We start from the raw sequence: 21,587 nt of genomic DNA, 5'->3' as shown, positions 1-21,587 counted from the left end.
TCTGTTAGGACATACTTGACGTGGACGGAGTTTCATGTTAGGACGTCCTTGACACGTATGGAGTATCATGTTAGGACACACTTGATGTGGACAGAGTTTCCTGTTAAGATATACTGACATTAGCGGAGTTTGCTGTTAGGAAATACCTGACGTTCGAGGAGTATCATGTTAGGACATACTGACGTAGGTGGAGTTTCCTGTTAGGACATACTTGAGAAGGATGGAGTTTTCTGTTAGGACATAGTTGACGTGGACGTAGCTTCCTTTTAGGACATGTTTGACGTGAACGAAGTTTCCTGTTAGGACATACTTGACGTGGATAGAGTTTCCTGTTCGACACACTTGACGTGGATTGAGTTTCCTGTTGGGACATATTTGCCATAGACGGAGTATCCTGTTATTACATACTTGACGTGGGCGGAGTATCATGTCAGGACATTCTTGACGTGGACTGAGTTTCCTGTAAGGACATACTTGAAGTAAACTGAGTATCATGTTAGGACATACTGACATGGGCGGAGTACAATGTTAGGACATACTTGACATGGACGGAGTTTTCTGTTAGGAAATATTTGACGTGGACGAAGCTGTTAGGACATACTTGACGTTGACGAGTTTTTGTTAGGACATACTTGACGTGGATGAAGTTTGCTGTTAGGACATACTTGATGTGGATGGAGTTCCCTGTTAGGACATATTTGACTTGACTTTGAGTGTCGCGTTGGGACATGCTTGACGTGCATGGAGTTTCCTGTTATTACATACCTGAAGTGAACGGAGATTCGAGTGAGTGAGTTAAAATTTAACGTCACATCGGCAATATTTCAGCCATATCGTGACGAGAACAATTAATTTTATGCATAATAAGCAAGGGCAACTATAAAAACCTGTCAACGAAGGACAGTAAAATAACTAGATTATCACAGATTCGAATTTAAAACTAGCAATCAAATCTAAAACAGTCTAACTATAGGACAATACAAGGTAAAAACCGGCTATATATTGCCAACAACTGAAGGTAGATCACCATACTAGGGACCATGGGGACTTACAGTACATTTGCTTCCTGCATGGACCCTAGCTGGATTTACACCATCCCTTCAGCCGTTAGCAATGTCAGATAATCTAGCCATGAATTAAACGAACATATATTCTACGATTAAAAGAGTAGTAAGTTGAAATTTACTTTGAATGTTTTGGGACTTACGTACCCTCTCAGGAGGACAATAATTTTACGCTACTTCAACCCCCTTTGAGGGCACTGCCACTCACAATCTAAGTTACTAATCAAATCTACCAATAATTAAAATACATCTATGTACAGAACATATTAATCAAAATTCAATCATTAAATCAATTTCTTTTAAAAAGCCAATAATTAAATGATAATTAACATTTGTAAAAAGATCCTTCATTGTTTTTACATTGAAATATTTATCCCTTATGATGGAGAATTCAACACAGTCAAGCAGGACATGCTTGACCGTGGTTCTCTCATCACAAGGGATACAAAACGGAGGATCCTCACCTTTCAATAGGTATTTGTGAGTATAACGCGTATGGCCAATGCGACATCGTCGCATAATAACCTCCTCAAATCTGGACTGACAACCCAAGTAGGTATAACCAATGTAGGGTTTTATTTCATGTAATTTATTAATACCTACTTGGGTGTCCCACTTCTTCTGCATCAGATCACGGATATAAGTTCTAATGCCAGCTTTATAATCAGAATATGGAATAAGAAGTGGTGTCACAGATTTGTTGAGTGCTGCCTTGGCAGCAAGATCAGCCATGGTATTCCCAGAAATGCCAACGTGGCTGGGTAACCAACAAAAGACGATGTCGCACTGGCCAGTAGCAAGCTCATTATACAATTCAATAATGTCTAATAAAAGTGGATGTTTACAAGAAATATTTTTAATAGCCTGAAGACATGAAAGGGAATCGGAAAAGATTACGTACTGTTTATGTTTAGGATGTCGTTGAATATATTTAAGAGCTGTTAATATGGCGTTTGCTTCTGCTGTAAATATAGAGCTGTTATCGGGTATTCTAGAAGATATTGTTCTGGATCCCAATGACAGTGGCACATGCCACTGCGCCACCATCCTTGGACCCATCTGTAAATAAGGATTTGTATGTATTATATTTATTTCTTAATTGACTAAATTCTTGTTTATACTGTAATTCATTTGTTTCTGATTTTTTAAATGTAGTTAATGTTAGGTCAACTTGTGGCCTAACCAATTGCCAAGGCGGAGAAGAAAGAAGACGGGAAGGAGCTATATTTTCCAGCTCAATGCCGGCAGCAGAAAGAAATGGTTTAATTCTTAAACCAAGAGGCGGAACAAGAGAAGGCTTTTGTTGTACAACTCCTCATAAGAAGGATTGAAAACACAGTTAAATGCAGGATTAGACTCGTTAGAATAGAGTTTTGTTATATACTGTAAAGAGAGTTTGATACGACGTTGGGTAAGGGATGGCTCATCAGCCTCAACATAGAGACTATCAATAGGAGAAGTTCTAAAAGACCCAAGACAAAGTCTCAGACCTTGATGGTGGACTGAATCTAAGAGCTTTAAGTTGCTTTTACAGGCTCCACCATATACGATGGAGCCATAATCAAGCTTCGAGCGGACAAGTGATCTGTAAAGGTGTAGGAGCGTAGCTTGATCCCCCTCCCCACCTTGAATTAGACACGACTTTCAATAAATCGAGTGCCTTCAGGCATTTAGTTTTCAGGGATTTGATATGCGGAAGAAAAGTTAAATGGGAGTCGAAAATGAGACCTAAGAACTTGGCCTCTTTTTACAACCTTGATGGGAGTACCATTTAAAAAGAGTTCTGGGTCTTTATGTGGTTTATATTTACGGCAGAAATGTATGCAATTAGTTTTTGATTTAGAAAATTTAAAGCCGTTTTCAAGACACCATTTATTTATTTTGTTTAAACACAACTGTAGTTGCCGTTCAATGGTGTGCATATTCTTACCACGACAAGAAATATTAAAATCATCCACAAAAAGTGATCCATCTATAGAATCATTTAAAACCTTGGATAAACTGTTGATCTTAATGCTAAACAATGTGACAGACAAAATACTGCCTTGTGGGACACCCTGATCCTGATTATAATGGTCAGACAGGGTTGAACCCACTCGGACTTGAAATTGCCTGTCTTTTAAAAACTGTGATATAAAAAGAGGTAAACGACCCCTTAAACCAAAATCATGTAAATCCTTTAAAATGCCATGCTTCCAGGTGGTATCGTATGCTTTCTCGAGATCAAAGAATAGCGATACTGCATGTTGTTTATTGACTATTGCATTTTTGACAAAGGATTCTAATCGTACCAAATGATCAATGGTACTACGATTTTTCCTGAAACCACATTGAATATTTGTTATGAGATTATTGGTTTCAAGATACCATGTTAATCGATTATTTATTATTCGTTCCATGGTTTTACAGACACAACTCGTTAAAGAGATTGGTCTGTAATTAGACGGATCAGTATGATCCCGGCCAGGCTTTGGTATAGGGACTACAATGGCATTACGCCACGAAGGTGGGAAATTCCCTGAAGTCCATATTGTGTCAAAAATATTTAGAAGAGTTTCCAAACATGATTCCGGTAAATGTTTCAAGAGCTGATAGTGTATATTATCAGCTCCTGTTGCTGTATCATGAGCTTGCTCAAGGGCAGTACGTAACTCATGCATTGAAAATAATTCATTGTAGTCTTCTCCATTGTCTGAGTTAAAATTTATTCTTTTCTTCTCCTGTTGTTTCTGATGTTTCTGAAACTCAGGGACATAATTGGACGAAGACGAATGTTTGGCGAGAGTTTCACCAAGCTTATTGGCAATGTCAGCCTTATCAGTTAACAAATTATCACCGTCCTTTAAATGATGAACGGTAGATTTGGAACCTTTGCCCTTTATTCTTTGTATCATGTTCCACACCTTTGACATCGGTGTTCGAGCATTTATTTTGGAAACATAGTTTCGCCAAGACTGACGCTTATTCTGTTTAAAACTGCGTCGTGCCTTGGCATTTAACATTTTACATTTATCTAAATTATGGACAGTAGGATGTCGGCGAAAATATTTTTCTGCTTTCTTCCTACACTTTCTGGCCTGTTTACATTCGTTATTGAACCATGGTTTACGAATATGTGGAACCGCAGAGGACTGAGGAATTGTTTTGTCAGCAATGCCATTAAGGATATCAGAAAACGACTGAATAGGATCTTCACTGTTCCTAAACCGATCATGAGTTAATTGTTCAGCACACAGAGTCTCGTATAAGGACCAGTCAGCCCTGGCAAAGTTTCTTCTCGATAAAGGTGGATCATCACCAGGGTTGACTGTTTTGAGAATGGTGGGGAAGTGATCACTCCCACATAGGTCATCATGGACCACCCATTCAAATTCATTATACAAGCTGGAGTCGGCAATTGACAGATCCAGGGAAGAATATGTTCCCGTAGCTGGATGTAGATAAGTGGGAGAACCATCGTTATATATACACAGGTGATTATCGGAAATAAATTCCTCAAGGATTTTACCTTTAGTATTAATATGGTCACTTCCCAAAGCGGGTTGTGACCGTTCAGATCGCCCATGATGAGACATGGCTTCGGAAGTTGATCAAACAGATTTTGAAGATCGGATTGTTGAATATTTGAAGAAGGAGGTATATACAAGCTGCACAATGTCAGAGCAATGTGCAGAGTGAGACGCACAGCAACAGTTTGAAGATCCGTATGTAAAGTGACAGGACTATGAATGACACTCTGGTGTACCAAAATAGAGGCGCCTCCAGTAGCTTTATCGCCTGGAGGGGAGAAGGAATGATAGTCACTAAACCGTCTCAAATTAAAGGTATCAGTGTTTTTAAGGTATGTCTCTTGAAGACATAATGCTGATGGTTGAAGATCTTGAATGAGTAATTGGATTTCATTGAAGTTATTCTTCAGTCCTCTGCAATTCCACTGAATTATATTAGACAATTGAGTCATGGTGGTGGCTCAATCGGAGATCTCTCTCGTGAATGGGAAGAAGAGCTATTCCTCCGCTTGTCCTGTGAGGACAGTGTGACCTCCATGTCGAGAGGTCCAAAGGGGTTCTCCAAAGGGAGCTCGGAAGGTAAAGGGACGGAATGTGTCTCTTTTCTGTTTAATTTTTTTACCTTTTGGTTTTCCAGAACTGGCTGAGGCTGGCTGTTTGTGAACTGTTTTGGATAATATCTCAGGCTGACTCGCAGTCTGGGAAGAAGAAGTAGATTGTGTGACTGGGGGCATAGGTTGAGTAGCTGGTGGCTTTAGTGGAGCAGCAGAAACAGGGTTTACTGACCTGACCCAAGTCAAGTCTGTTTGACAAGCAACAGAGGACGTTGCTACAGTACGAGTGACTGCAGCAGAGTATGTCACTGGAGTAGAAACCTCATGTACAAAAAGTTTCTTTGCCTCAAGGTAAGAGATGTTTTTCTCACACTTTAATCTCATGATTTTTGACTCTTTTTTGCCACACAGGGCATGATTTTGATGAGGAACCATGAGGGCCATGGCAGTTAGCACATTGAAAAATCTTGTTACAGTCTGTGCTGTCGTGGCTCTCGCCACAGCGATGACAAATCACAGAGCCACGACAAGAGTTTGATCCATGACCGAATTTTTGACATTTATAACACCGGAGCGGACTGGGGACATACACATCCACTCCGATATTAAAATACCCTGCTTTTATAGACTGTGGCAATGAGGCACGCGCAAACGTTAAGAGGTAAGTATTTGTTTGCACAATGTTACCTTCTTTCTTGAACGTGAAACGTTTGACTGCTGTCACACCCTGATCATGTAGTTCTGCGGCAATGTCCTCCTCGGACATATCCGAAAGACAACGAGCTCTGTCGCGAATGATTCCACGACAGGAATTTAAAGTTCTGTGCACAGACACAGCAACCTCAACATTAGCAAATGTTTCAATCGATAAAAGATTGAGAGATTGCTGTTTCCGTGCACATTCCACCAGAAGTGAACCGCTACGGAGACGGGTGACGTTTTTAACGTCCCCACAAATTCCAGAAACAGCCTTAGAAATAGCAAAAGGATTTAATTTGATCGGTAGGAAATCAGTAGCCTCTATCACCAGGAAACGAGCCCAGGAATCAGCATTTGAGGGAACAGTTCTCAAAGATTCATCAACATTGTCGATTCGTCTCTTTTTTCATTTCTTGCTGAACCAGAGAGTTGTGTAGTCATAATGGAACGAATATGGTTCAGCACCCCTGCTCCCCACCCACCATGGAGTGTCAACAAGGACAGTGTCAATATGCACCGGATCTCCAAGATGCTGACACCAGGGATACAGGGGTGTTATACTCCAGAGAAAACAACACAAATGGCTGCATTTATCTACCAACCAAATATCAGACTGGTTCGGCCCGTGACAAGAAGTTGAAGACATACATCATTTGGAGGTCATTATCACCAGATTGGCCCATGAGCCACCGCCTTCTGGCATAGAACTCTAGGCAAGTTAACATAAAAATTTGGACATTGAGGATCAAAAAAATAACCACGGCCCAAAATAAGCAAATGTGCATATAATAGATTCACCATGCACAGGGCTTGGCGTGACCAGCCGATTGATAGAACCGGGCCAGTTCTACCACCCGTCTAGGTGAAGTAAGGGCCGAAGTGGTGTGTTGGGCAACAGGAACACGGTTCAAGGATCCTATTGCCCTCAACCACCAGACTCCCGTCCTCCACCGACACAGGGGCGCAACCCACGGCAAACGGGTTGGTGGACCATATATCCCCCCGGGTCCACAACGGGGGGTGAAGGGCGCTTAGCGTGACCCAGCACCCACCACGAGGAGGTGGCCCTTCATGGGTGCCAGGACATACTGACGTAGGTGGAGTCTCCTGTTAGGACATACTTGAGAAGGATGGAGTTTTCTGTTAGGACATAGTTGACATGGACGTAGCTTCCTTTTAGGACATGTTTGACGTGAACGAAGTTTCCTGTTAGGACATACTTGACGTGGATAGAGTTTCCTGTTCGACACACTTGACGTGGATTGAGTTTCCTGTTGGGACATATTTGCCATAGACGGAGTATCCTGTTATTACATTCTTGACGTGGGCGGAGTATCATGTCAGGACATTCTTGACGTGGACTGAGTTTCCTGTAAGGACATACTTGAAGTAAACTGAGTATCATGTTAGGACATACTGACATTGGCGGAGTACAATGTTAGGACATACTTGACATGGACGGAGTTTTCTGTTAGGAAATATTTGACGTGGACGAAGCTGTTAGGACATACTTGACGTTGACGAGTTTTTGTTAGGACATACTTGACGTGGATGAAGTTTGCTGTTAGGACATACTTGATGTGGATGGAGTTCCCTGTTAGGACATATTTGACTTGACTTTGAGTGTCGCGTTGGGACATGCTTGACGTGCATGGAGTTTCCTGTTATTACATACCTGAAGTGAACGGAGATTCATGTTAGGACGTACTTGACGTGCTCGGAGTATCCTGTTAGGACAAACTTGACGTGGGCGGAGTTTCCTGTTGTATCATGTGTATGGTGTATCATGTTAGGACATACTTGATGTGCACGGATTGTCATTTTAGTTCAAACTTGACGTGGACGGAGTTTCCTGTTAGGATATACTTGAGAAGGACGGAGTTTTCTGTTAGGACATACTTGACGTGGGCGGAGTTTCCTTTTAGGACATATTTGAAGTGGACGAAGTTTGCTGTTAGGGCATACTTGACGTTGACGGAATTTCTTGTCAGGACATACTGACGTTTACGAAGTTTTCTGTTAGGACACACTTGATTTTGACGGAGTATGCTGTTGGGATATACTTGACGTGGAGAGAGTTTCCTGTTAGGACATACTTGACGTGGACGGTGTTTCCAGTTAAAACATACATGACATGGACGGAAGTTGTTGTTTGGACATACTTGACGTGGATGAAGTTTCCTCTTAGAAAATACTTGAACGTAACGGAGTGTCCTGTTAGGACATACTTTACTTGGACGGAATTTGTTGTTGGTCCATACTTGACGTTGACGGAGATTCCTGTTAGGACATACTTGACGTGGACGAAGTTTGTTGTTAGGACACACTTGATGTGGACGGAGTATGCTGTTGGGATATACATGACGTGGACAGAGTTTGTTGTTAGGACATACTTGCCGCGGACTGAAGTTATTGTTAGGACAAACTTGACGTGGACGGAGTTTCCTGTTAGGACATACTTTACTTGGAGCGAGTTTCCTGTTAGGACATACCTTGACGTGGACAGTCTTGACTGTGACGGAGTGTCCTGAGTGTCCTAGGACATACTTAAGAAGTACGGAGTTTTCTGTTAGAACATTTTTGACGTTTACGAAAGTTGCTCTAAGGACATACGTGATGTGAACGGAGTATGCTGTTGGGAAATACTTGACGTGGACGGAGTTTCCAGTTAAGACATACATGACATCGACGGAATTTGTTGTTAGGACGTACTGGACGTGGACGAAGTTTCCTGTTGGGACATACTTGATGGTAAGGGAGTGTTCTGTTAGGACATACTTGACTTGGACGGAATTTGTTGTTGGGATATGCTTGACGTGGACTAAGTTTGGTGTTAGGATATACTTGCCGCGGACAAAGTTTCCTGTTAGTACAAACTTGACTTTGATCGTGTTTCTTGTTAGGATACACTTGACGTGAACAGAGTTTGTTGTTAGGACATTCTTGACTGTCGCGGAGTGTCCTGATAGGAAATACTTGATGTTGACGGAATTTGTTGTTAGGACATTCTTGACGTGGATGGAGTGTCCTGTTAGGACATACTTTACTTGGACGGAATTTGTTGTTGGTCCATACTTGACGTTGACGGAGATTCCTGTTAGGACATACTTGACGTGGACGAAGTTTGTTGTTAGGACACACTTGATGTGGACGGAGTATGCTGTTGGGATATACATGACGTGGACAGAGTTTGTTGTTAGGACATACTTAAGAAGTACGGAGTTTTCTGTTAGGACATTTTTGACGTTCCTGTTAGGAAAGTTGCTCTAGGACAGGACATACGTGATGACATGAACGGAGTATGCTGTTGGGAAATACTTGACGTGGACGGAGTTTCCAGTTAAGACATACATGACATCGACGGAATTTGTTGTTAGGACGTACTGGACGTGGACGAAATTTCCTGTTGGGACATACTTGATGGTAAGGGAGTGTTCTGTTAGGACATACTTGACTTGGACGGAATTTGTTGTTGGGATATGCTTGACGTGGACTAAGTTTCCTGTTAGTACAAACTTGACTTTGATCGTGTTTCCTGTTAGGATACACTTGACGTGAACAGAGTTTGTTGTTAGGACATTCTTGACTGTCGCGGAGTGTCCTGATAGGAAATACTTGATGTTGACGGAATTTGTTGTTAGGACATTCTTGACGTGGATGGAGTTTCCTGTTAGGACATACTTGACGGTAACGGAGTTTCCTGTTAGGTCATAATTGACTTGAACGGAGTATAATGTTAGGACATGCTGACGTGGGCGGAGTACCATGTAGGACATACTTGATATGGACGGAGTTTTCTGTTATGACATACTTGACGTTTACGGAGTTGCTTGTGAGGACATACTTGATGTGGACGGAGTTTCCTGTTAGGCCATAGTTGACGTGGGTGGAGTTTCCTGTTAGGACATAATTGACGTTGACGGAGTTTCCTGTTAGCACATACTTGACATGGACGAAGTTTGCTCTGGATGGATGGATGCATGGGTGGATGGATGGATGGATGGATGGATATGTATGTACGTATGTGTATGTATGTATGTACGGGTACATGGTTGGTTGGTTTTATAGTTTTAGGGCGACGTGGGCTAATAAGAGGCCTATCTGCGCCCAACACATTGACTTGATTTAATAAACAATCATAGGTAATTTCATCGCCAAAAGGAATCGTTTAGTTATGATAAAAGAAACGACAACACTATTACTTTGGATAGATGTATACGTATGTCGAATAACCATGCTTTGTGTTACGGATTAAAAACCCTAAGTAATCACTTCCATTTCTGAAACATGAAATACTCATTCATTAAAAAAGCAGTAGGTTCAGATGACAGAGTGTTAAAATGATTTAAAACCACAGAACTAAATCTGTCTAAGCCATTTGAGAGCCTGTCTAGATTACATAATATTTTCCAGATGACGAGACAAGATCTAAAACTGCCCGTTGCACAGACCCATACATGATATTGGGGCCCAAAACTGTTTCTAATGAAAATACATCATCAACCTCAAGTACAGCACTTCTGAGATTATGTCTTATGTTGTTATGCCCAGGGCTTGTAATTAGATAATGTTCGATGTTTTCAGGCGTCTCCAAATTGCAATGGCCACATTTAGAAGAGACCGTCTTATCTATAATACTCCTGAAAGCATTTAGCCCACAGTGTCCAAGTCTGAGACGTGAAAGAATAACCTCATCACGCCTTTTAAGACGACGAATTTTATGACCAGATGTTAGTGATGGTCAAAGTTTGTACATATGTCGGCCGGTAGTACCTGTATCCCACAACTGTTGCCAACTCCTTGTAACAGATTTCGATAAAACATTTTCAAAATCTTTAGCGATTGGTTGAAATTTAAATAAATCAATTTCAGGAAACTGTAACCCGGATTTGGCCAAATTATCTGCAATCTCATTCCCATGTATTCCAACATGTGCTGGGACACACACAATGTCGCATGCAATGTACTTCATGTTTAAAGATGTATCCAACTTATCTCATATCTAATATCTCATGAACAATGCCATATCTAGATCCATTTGCACCAGCTTCTATAGCTTTGATTGCTGCCATGGAATCTGTAAAGATAATTGCTTCATGGTCATGTTCATCTACCCATCTGAATGCTTGCAAAATGGACAAAAGTTCAGCTGCAAAAACAGAAAGATAATCAGGGAATCTGAACACCCTAGCGATCGATAAATTGGGTATCCAAAAAGCCCCAGCAGTACGATCATTGTATGGTTCTTTCGATGCATCAGCGTAAATATGTGTGAAATTAGAATAATTTTCAGACAGAAAGTCTTGAGTTATCACTTTTATGATGTTTTGGTCCATTCTCTTATTCACGATTAAATTGAGTTCAGAATTCAATCCAGGCCTCAGCAGAAGCCACGGAGGCGTGACAGGCGGAGCAGAAGGATCAACTGGGTTGCAGTTGTAAATACCATGTTGATCAGCTAATCTCTGAATATTCAAGCCAAAGGGTAATTTGCCATGAGTCCAGTCACACATGACATATTCCAAACAGTCATTAACAATCTCAGTGACTGCATGGTGTTTGTTCTTGGTTTTCATTTTTAAGAAATATTTCAAAGATACCTGTTGTCTTCGAAGGTGAAGGGGCATTTCTGAACACTCAATTTGAAGCCCTGAGGTTGGAGTTGTAAAATAGGCCCAAGTGCATATTCTCAAAGCTTTAGACTGAATTCTATCAAGCTTATTAAGATGACATTTAGCCGCCGACATATACACCTGACAACCATAATCAAGTCTGGACAAGATAAGGGCTTGTACAGCAATAACATAGTTGACTTATCAGCACCCCACTTTGTTTTTGAAATACACTTTAATAGATTGCATAAAGCTTTCTGTGCTTCAGTTTCCAGACAAACATGCTGATCTATACATGAACACCCCTTTCTGAATCCTGACTGGATGTGGGTAAGAAGCCCATTTCGTTCAAGATCTTAGTTCAGGCAATTAGTAACTATTCTCTCCATGATTTTACATAAATAAGAAGTGAGAGCAATCGGTCTATATGATGAAGGAAGTGATGGATCTTTTCCTGGTTTGGGCACTGGAACTATTATTGCATGTCTCCATGTCCTAGGCAAGGATCCAAAACACCAACTTAAGTTCAACAGTTCCCGAATAACAGCTAGAGTAGAATCTGGCATATGCTTAAACATTTCATAGCACAACTCATCCGCACCTGGTGCCGAATTATGTGTTCTTGATATGGCTGCCTTAAGTGCATCATGAGTGATAGCTGTATTGATTTCCAAGCTACTTTCCAACATGGCAGAAGACATTTGAGGTATAAAGTTTGTTTCAACGACTTGTTTATATTCTCTGAATTCATGACAATAATTTTCAGAACTGCTAACAGATTTAAATTGTTTAACAAGAGCATTTACTTTCTGATTTTTTTATACGAGTTCTCCAGCTTCTCCCATTACAGGTATAGGTGAACGAATATTTTTTCCACCGATCGTTTTCACCTTGGACCAGATACTAGTTAATGATGTAAATCTATTATTATTAGAAATATATTCCCTCCAGCTCAATCGTTTTGTACTCCGTACAATACGTTGGAACGTAGCTCGTTTCTTACGAAAATCAGCCAAATCACATGGCAATGACGAGTGGCGAACCTTATTATATGCTTTTTTCCTTGCGATATTGGCTTTTTCACAGCTGTCATTCCACCAGGACTTTGGCGGGAATGCCGCTTTCTTAACAGACGATTTTCCAATGGACTCTTCTGCAATTCTTATTAATTGTGTTGTGATATTTTCATTAGACATATTAACATCACCATTTATAAGATCGGATGTGATATGTTCAGTACACAGACTAGAAAAAAATGCCCAATTAGCCTTCTTGAATTTCCACCGAGGGACATTATCACAAGAATCACGATATGGTCGAACCTGAATTTAAGTAAAAACAGGAAAATGGTCACTACCTAACGCATCTTCCTGAAATACATCCCAGTTACACTTACTGGCTATGTGTGATGATATCACTGATAGATCTAAAGGGGAAAATGTCCATTTGCCAAGATCCATGCGGGTCATTTTACCATCATTTAAAAGGACAAGATCTGCTTCATCTAAACATTGTTCAACAATCTGACCATTATAATCCGTTTTGTTGCTTCCCCAAAACATATTATGGCTGTTAAAGTCCCCACATATAAAATATGGGCCTCCATTGGGATCAATTAATTTCAGATAATAATCTACGTTTGGCTTAACTGTATTATAAATATTAACAATAGTAATGGCTTTATCTTCCTCATAATGAATTTTTACTGCGTTAGCCTCAAACACTGTATTTGGTAATTCTTGAACCTGATACGACAAATCAGTCTTAATAAATATAGCACAACCACCTCTCCGAGGATTTTTAGCAGTCGGATTGCTGGTTAGTCTGTCCTGACGTAGACCAAAATAGCCATTACTTCTAAAATGACTCTCTGGCCAAAGAAATGTTTCCTGTACACAAATAATATCCGGCAGTGGTGACCTATTTGATAGAAAATGCTATAAATTATCCCCATGTGCAACAAGACTTTGTGCATTCCATTGCCTTATGGTCAGGAATACTAAAGCTATATCAATTATTCATCTCCACATGTGCCTTACTCAACAGATCACTAGGAACATCGATGTGAAGATGTATTTTTACCGCCGACACAAGACGATTAATCTGTTCCTCTTTGGTTGTTGTATTAAAGCATCCTGAAATCACCTCAAACAAGAACGTTAAAAAGGTTTCAGGAGAAGTACTAAGAAATGGATTGGCTACCTGTGGAGAGCTGACTTGAGCTGTAACAGGTGGATTTGATACACTCTGGCTTAAATTTGACTCTCGTGACTGACATTTACAAATACAGGTAGGGTTAGACCCCAGGGTTTAAACCTTTTGACTTTTCAATTACTCAACTATCTCATCCTCATTTACATCTGTGTCAACATTGTAAATAACTCCCTTAGATTCACTAAGACTCTTTGGGACAGAACTCTTGACACGAACGTCACAGACACACGCTACATTCAGTGCAAGGTTAAGTTGCTCAGCAGACCTGCAGTGTATCACTAAATCTCCCTTTTCCAGTTTTTTTCATACACTCCACATCGAATGTTTTTATGGATATCCCGAGCCAAAGCAATTGGACTCAAGTTTGTCAAACGTAATCTTGGGTCAACAGAAGTAAGAATGACAACAAATTTGATAGGTAATGACGAAGTCGTATCACTTACAACTCGGCCATCCTCATGTTTTCGTTTAAAACGTTTGGAAATCATTGACACGTATTTCTCTGCAAATTCAGCATCTGTCGAGGTTTCCTCAAATGAGGTAGAGTGAATATTATCATCCCCACCCCCATTTCACGCAGACACAATGCGCGAAAATCGAGGCCACGTGGTGCGGTAAGTTAACGTGACACAACAAAACACACCAATATGGCAAAATAAGCCAATATTTGACCCTCGGTAGCCTACAATCACTTACCTTAATGATAATACAGAAATATAAGCCAAACGCAGTTATGAATATCAAATTCTAGACAAGCACGTCCGACCCTGTCAACAGCCTAAGGCGGTCATATTTATACAAAATAGGTTTGTTACCAACCAATATGTCATCATTACACCAGATAGACTGTGACTGGTTTTCAAATTCACTTGTAATAGTATCTTTTTGCTTAGATGTGAACCAAGCCCAAGCAAGTAACACATCCTTCCAAAACGGATTGGTTAAGGGTGGAGTAACAACATTTTTAATATAATTGCTGTCTGCAGACCATAGGTAAATTTCACATGTTATCTTTCTAAGAAAAAGATATTCCAACCTATCCTTTTTTTGTAATAGTTTTCTTACCCATCCAAGCTTTTGGGCCGCAATTGTCTCTTTGATTTGTGGTACCTTTAATCCACCTTGTTTAGGGAGTGATGTAATAATGTACCTTTTAGCTTTGTCTGGTTTTCCTTTCCAAATAAATCTAAAACATAGCTTTTGAAGCTTATCTAAGACATGATCTGGAGGGTTTGGGAGTGAAGCAAATAAGTGATTTAATTTGGAAGCAGGAGTGATTTCAAAACTGTGTTTCTTCAAAAGGAAGTGAGTGTTTGTGCTGACCAGGTATTCATTTCTTCCGTAATTTGAGACAATTTATCAGAATAATTTTTTTCAACCATACTTTCTAAATCTATGTCAAAATGAATACCTAAAAGTTTAAATTCAGTGTGAGACCAGTCACAATTCCAGTCTTTGCATAATTTTAGTCTCGATCTTTTTTTTGATCCTATCCAAATTAGCTTTGTTTTTTCAATATTAATTTTTAGCCCAGAGGATCTTGCAAAGAATTGTAATGTATTTAAAGCAGCATAAAGACATCTTTCAGAACCATCCAGTGTCATCGTCGCATCATCAGCAAATTGTGACATCATGTATTTAATATTATCAATTTTTATTTCTCTTATATACCTATTTTTTTATATCATTAAGGACAAAATGTCTACACAAACCAAAAATATATAAGGCGATAGAGGATCCACTTGACGACAGCCCCGGGTTATTTTAAAGAAGGGTGATGCAAAGCCATTAACCAATACACTGGATTCAATAGCATGATAGAAAAGGTTTACCCATTGAATCAAATCTGGACCAAAGTGATAGAAATTGAGAACATAGAGAATATATTTCAAGTCAACCGAGTCAAAAGCTTTCTCAAAGTCAGTCAACAGGAGTAGTCCAGGGATTTGATATGTTTTGGTATGTTCCATCAGGTCATAAATTAGTTTAGTTACTTCTCCTATGTATCTTCCAATGATAAAGACCTTTTGGTCTTCACTGATAATACTTGGAAAAACAGGCTTAATTCTGTTGTCAATGACAGCAGCAGCAATTGATTTTTAGAAGCGAAATGGGTCGCCAGTTCTTTAAAAACCTTTTGGGCTTATTTTCTTTAGGAATACATGTTATAAGTCCCTGTTTCTGGGAGACAGATAAATTTCGAGTTCGAAAAGCAAAATTCAGTGATTTAATCAAGAATTCGACAAGATCATTCCAATTTGTTTTTAAAATTTCGGTTGTAAAACCGTCAGGACCTGGGCTTTAATCATTTTTCATATTTTTTAAGGCTGTCAAGACTTCACCTCTTGTTAATTCACCTTCAATACTAGATGTTTGTTCATCACTTAGTTTTGGTAAGGTAATATCTTTTAAAAGTTCATCTAGAACTATAGGACTTACATCTTGTTGTGTATATAGTTTTTCATGAAAAGATTTCACCTCATTTGATAGAGTGTCAAGGTCATTTAGGAATGTAGGCATACTTGACTTGGACGGAGTTTCCTGTTAGGACATATTTGACGTGGACGGAGTTAACTGTAAGGACATACTTGACGTGGACGGAATTTGTTGTTAGGACATACTTGACGTGGACGGAATTTGTTGTTAGGACATACTTGACGTGGACGGAATTTGTTGTTAGGACATACTTGATGGGGACGGAGCTTCTTGTGAGGACATACTTGTCATGGACGGAGTATCCTGTTAGGACATACTTGACAAGGGCGGAGTTTGCTGTTAGGATATACTTGAAGCGGACAGAGTTTGTTGTTAGGACATGCTTGATAGGGACGGAATTTCCTGTTAGGACATACTTGATGTTGGCGGAGTTTCCGTTTAGGACATACTGACGTAGATGGAGTTTGCTCTTAGAACATACTTGACGTGAACGGAGTAACATCTTATAACTGATGTGTATACTGATGTGGGCCGAGTATCCTGTTAGGACATACTTGACAAGGGCGGAGTTTGCTGTTAGGATATACTTGAAATGGACAGAGTTTGTTGTTGGGACACTCTTGACGTGGATGATTATCCTGTTAGGACATGCATGACGTGCGCGGAGTATCCTTTTAGGAGATACTTGACTTCTACAGAGATTTCTGTTAGGACATAGTGACGTGTGCGGAGTTTCCTGTTTGGACATACTTGCTGCGGACAGTGTTTGTTGATGGGATATACTTGAAGTGGACAGAGTTTGTTGTTAGGACATACTTGACGAGGGTGATTATCCTGTTAGGACATGCCTGACGTGCGCGAAGTATCATGTTAGGACATACTTGACTTGTACGGAGTTTCCTGTCAGGACATGGTGTCGTGGGCGGAGTTTGCTGTTAGGACATACTTGCTGTGGACAGTGTTTGTTGTTAGGACATACTTTACTTGAACGGAGTATCGTGTTAGAACATACTTGAGATGGACGAATGTTGTTGTTAGGACAAACTTGATGTGGAACGAGTTTCCTGTTAGGACATATTGAATAATACGAAGTTTGCTGTTAGGACATACTTGACGTGGGCGGAGTTTCCTGTTACAACATACTTGACGTAGACGAATTTTGTTGTTAGGACATACTTTATATGGACGAAGTTTGCGGCTAGGATATACTTGACGTGGGCGCAGTATCATGTTAGGACATACTTGAAGTGGGCGGAGTTTCCTGTTAGGATATACTTGACATGGGTGATTATCCTGTTAGCACATGCATGACGTGGACGGAATTTGTTGTTAGGACATACTTGACGTGGACGGAATTTGTTGTTAGGACATACTTGATGGGGACGGAGCTTCTTGTGAGGACATACTTGTCATGGACGGAGTATCCTGTTAGGACATACTTGACAAGGGCGGAGTTTCCTGTTAGGACATACTTGCTGTGGACAGTGTTTGTTGTTAGGACATACTTTACGTGAATGGAATATTATGTTAGGACATATTTGACTAATACGAAGTTTCCTGTTAGGACATGCTTGACATAGACGGACTTTGTTGTTAGGACATACTTGACATGGACAAAGTTTCCCGTTAGGACATATTTGACGTGGGCGGAGTATCTTGTTAGGACATACTTGACGTTTGCGGAGTTTCCTGTGAAGACATACTTGACGTGGACAGAATTTCCTGTGAGGACATACTTGACGTTGGTGAAGTTTCCCGTTAGGACATATTTGACGAGGACAGAGTTTTGTGTTTGGACATATTGACGAGGACGGAGTTTGCTGTTAGGACATACATGACGTGGGTGGAGTTTCTTGTGAAGACATACTTGACGTGGACGGAATATCCTGTTAAGACACACTTGACTTGGGTGGAGTTTCCCTTTAGGACATGTTTGACGTGGACGGTGTGTGGAGTTGGGACATACTTGACGCGGACGGAGTTTTCTGTTTGGACATACTTGACGTGAGCGGAGTATCCTGTTAGGACATACTAGACGTGAATGGGGTATCATGTCAGGACATACTTGATGTGACGCGGAGAATCATGTAGGGAGGTGGTTGACGTGGGCGGAATTTCCTATTTAGGACTTGCTTGACGAGGACAGAGTTTGTTGTTAGGACATACTTCACATGGACGCAGTTTCCTGTTAGGACATACTTGTCGTGAACGGAGTATCCTGTTAGGACATACTTGACGTGGGCAAAGTGTCCCATTAGGACATATTTGTCCTGGACGGAGTTTTCTGTTTGGACATGACGTGGGTGGAGTACCCTGTTAGGACATACTAGACGCAAACGGGGTATCATGTTAGGACATACTTGATGTTAGGACATGTTTGACGTGGACGGAGTTTCCTGTTAGGACATACTTGTCGTGAACGGAGTATTCTGTTATGACATGCTTGACGTGTGCGGATTTTCCTGTTAGGACATACTTGACGTGAATGGAGTATCCTGTTAGGACATATTTGACGTGGACGGAGTATCCTCTTAGGACATATTTGACGTGAACGTAGTTTCCTGTTGGGATATTTTGATATTGACGGAGTTTACTGTTAGAATATACTTGACGTGGGTGGAGTATCCTGTTAGGACATACTAGACGTGAACGCGATATCATGTTAGGACATACTCGATGTTAGGAATCCTGACGAGAGATACTTGTCGTTAACGGAGTTTCCTGTTAGGACATACTTGTCGTACACGGAATTTCCTTTTAGGACATACTTGACGTGAATGGAGTATCCTGTTAGGACATATTTGACGTGGACGGACTATTCTGTTAGGACATATTTGACTAATACGAAGTTTCCTGTTAGGACATACTTGACATTGACCGCGTTTGTTGTTAGGACATACTTGAGAAGGACGAATTTTGTTGTTAGGAAATAATTGACGTGGACGAAATTTCTAGTTAGGACATACTTGACATGGACGGAGTTTCTTATTAGGACATACTTGATGTGTGCAGAGTTTCCTGTGAAGACATTCGGTATTTCCTGTAAGGACATACTTGACATGGGTGGAGTTTCCCTTCAGGACATGTTTGACGTGGACTGTGTGCGGAGTTGGGACATACTTGACATGGACGGAGTTTCCTGTTAGGACATACTTGACGTGGTTGAAGTTTCACGTTAGGACATATTTGACGTGGACAGAGTTTTCTGTTTGGACATACTTGACAGGGGCGGAGTATCCTGTTAGGACATACTTCATGTGCGCGGAGAATCCTGTTGGGTGATGGTTGACGTGGGCGGAATTTCCTATTTAGGACATCCTTGACGTGGACGGAGTATTATGTTAGGACATACTTGACGGGGGCAGAGTTTCCTGTTAGGACATACTTGTCATGAACGGAGTTTCCTGTTAGGAAATACTTGACTTGGGTGAAGTTTCCCGTTAGGACATATTTGACGTGGACGGAGTTTTCTGTTTGGACATACTTGACGTTGACGGAATTTCCTGTTAGGACATACTTGACGTGGGTGAAGTTTCCCTTCAGGACATATTTGACGTGGACGGAGTTTTCTATTTGGACATACTTGATGTGCGCGGAGAATCCTTTTGGGAGATGGTTGACGTGGGCGGAATTTCCTATTTAGGACATGCTTGACGTGGACGGAGTTTCCTGGGAGGACATACTTGTCGTGAACGGAGTATCCTCTTAGGACATACTTGACATGGACGGAGTTTCCTTTTAGGACATAAATGACGTGGGTGAAGTTTCCTGTTAGGCCATATTTGACGTGGACGGAGTTTTCTGTTTGGACATACTTGACGTGGGCGGAGTTTGCTGTTTGGACATACTTGACGTGGGTGGAGTTTCTTGTTAGGACATACTTGACGTGGGCAGAGTATCCTGTTAGGACATGTTTGACTAATACGAAGTTGGCTGTTAGGACATGTTTGACTAATACCAAGTTGGCTGTTAGGACATGCATGACGTGGACGTAGTTTTCTGTTAGGACGTACCTGACGTTGGCGGAGTTCCCTGTTAGGACATATTTGACGTTAACGGAGCTTCTTTTTAGGACATACTTGACTTGTACGGAGTTTCCTGTTAGGGCATGCTTGACGTGAAAGGAGTTTGCTGTTAGGACATACTTGACGAGGACGGAGTTTCCTGTTAGGACATACTTGACATGGACGGAGTTTGCTCTCAGGACATACTTGACGTGGGGAAGTTTCCTGTTCGGACATACTTGACGTGGACGGAGTTTGCTGTTCACGTGGACGGAGTTTCCTGTTACGACATAGTCGACGTGGATGGAGGTTCTTCTTCAGCTGAACTTGATGGTGTTGTCTCTTATACATTAGTTATGTAAAAAATATACATGAGACATCGGCTGTTACCAGCGATCAAACCTCGATCTAACATGACCTGAGCCGAATGTTAATGACTGACTCTTGAATGCTTGTAGCCACAAGGCGTTCATAGGTTGAAGACGTCATATTATTAAGTGGATACCAGGATTAAAAACGAGTGGAAAAAACTTGTACGCAAGGTGTACCTCAGCAGCGACCTGATGCATACTGATTCTCCCGCAGCCACTACACGGACCCATGTCACTGCCTGAACTTCTTCAAGCACAGCGGAACGTGCCCTCCCTTTCTGACGGCTAATGGCCTCCCATGCACCTGTCCCTTCAACCCCGACAAGCTTAGTCTACCGGCCTCCAAGTTCACCGTCACTGGCATCAATCGTGCCTGGAAATTGGTGTTAGAGGATGTAAGTAAAGTTTGGTAACCAAGTCATGGGTTTGACTGCCATCAATGTTTCTCAAACATGCGATGCTAAGGATCAGTTGTACAGGCGACGAAACACATCTATAATGTCAGAGATAGTTTAACAATATATTTACTGACAGTTTTCACCTAAACGAGTTTTCTTTTCTTTGAGAGGCATCGACCGAAAATAGTTTGAAAACTCGATTAAACTTCCTAATTTATCTGACGAGACAGATGTTCAATGTTTGGATATTTTGTAAATCGTTTTATAACATATCATTCCAGAGCGAATACCACGTGAAGATCACCGTGAACGAAAAGCCCAGTGGTCAACTTCGTGGTTGCTTAGAGGTGTACCTAAATATCAATGTCAAGCAATGAGTCCAGTCGGATACATGTGTTTAGATTTGTTTGAGTGGCATTTTAGAAGTTGAGACGTACAATATATAACAAGTTTTATGGATAACAACTTCTTTATTTTCGTGAGTGCGACGTTTCGATACAGATTCTTGTACCGTTGTCAAGCAAGAGTGATACACTTCATGTATCACTCATGTATCACTCTTGCTTGACAACGGTACAAGAATCTGTATCGAAACGTCGCACTCACGAAAATAAAGAAGTTGTTATCCATAAAACTTGTTATATATTATAATGTGTTTAGATGATCAGAATAAAGACAATGCATACCGAACGATGGGTTTCTGTCAGTTCAGGAAAGTCTTTGCCT

General features: G+C 40.8%; 1 protein-coding gene across 3 annotated transcripts in view; it reads left to right on the top strand.

Annotated features, from left to right (window-relative positions):
- LOC124281261 (ganglioside GM2 activator-like) overlaps positions 1–21,587 on the top strand; it is a 96,567-nt gene that overhangs the window by 56,818 nt on the left and 18,162 nt on the right. Inside the window, exons 3-4 of one of the 3 annotated variants that reach the window (XM_046717290.1) lie at positions 20,678–20,858; positions 21,143–21,335. In XM_046717290.1, the coding sequence (XP_046573246.1) occupies positions 20,678–20,858; positions 21,143–21,238 (277 nt within the window). In that variant the 3' untranslated portion in view covers positions 21,239–21,335. Of the gene's footprint in view, positions 1–20,677; positions 20,859–21,142; positions 21,336–21,587 lie in introns of those variants that run through there. The other 2 variants (XM_046717289.1, XM_046717291.1) reach the window with 2 other exon arrangements.

The sequence above is a fragment of the Haliotis rubra genome, unplaced genomic scaffold (genome assembly GCF_003918875.1).
Source record: "Haliotis rubra isolate DU_JTF1 unplaced genomic scaffold, ASM391887v1 Scf281, whole genome shotgun sequence".
Lineage (NCBI taxonomy): Eukaryota > Metazoa > Mollusca > Gastropoda > Lepetellida > Haliotidae > Haliotis > Haliotis rubra.
This window is presented reverse-complemented; position numbering and strand designations above follow the sequence as displayed.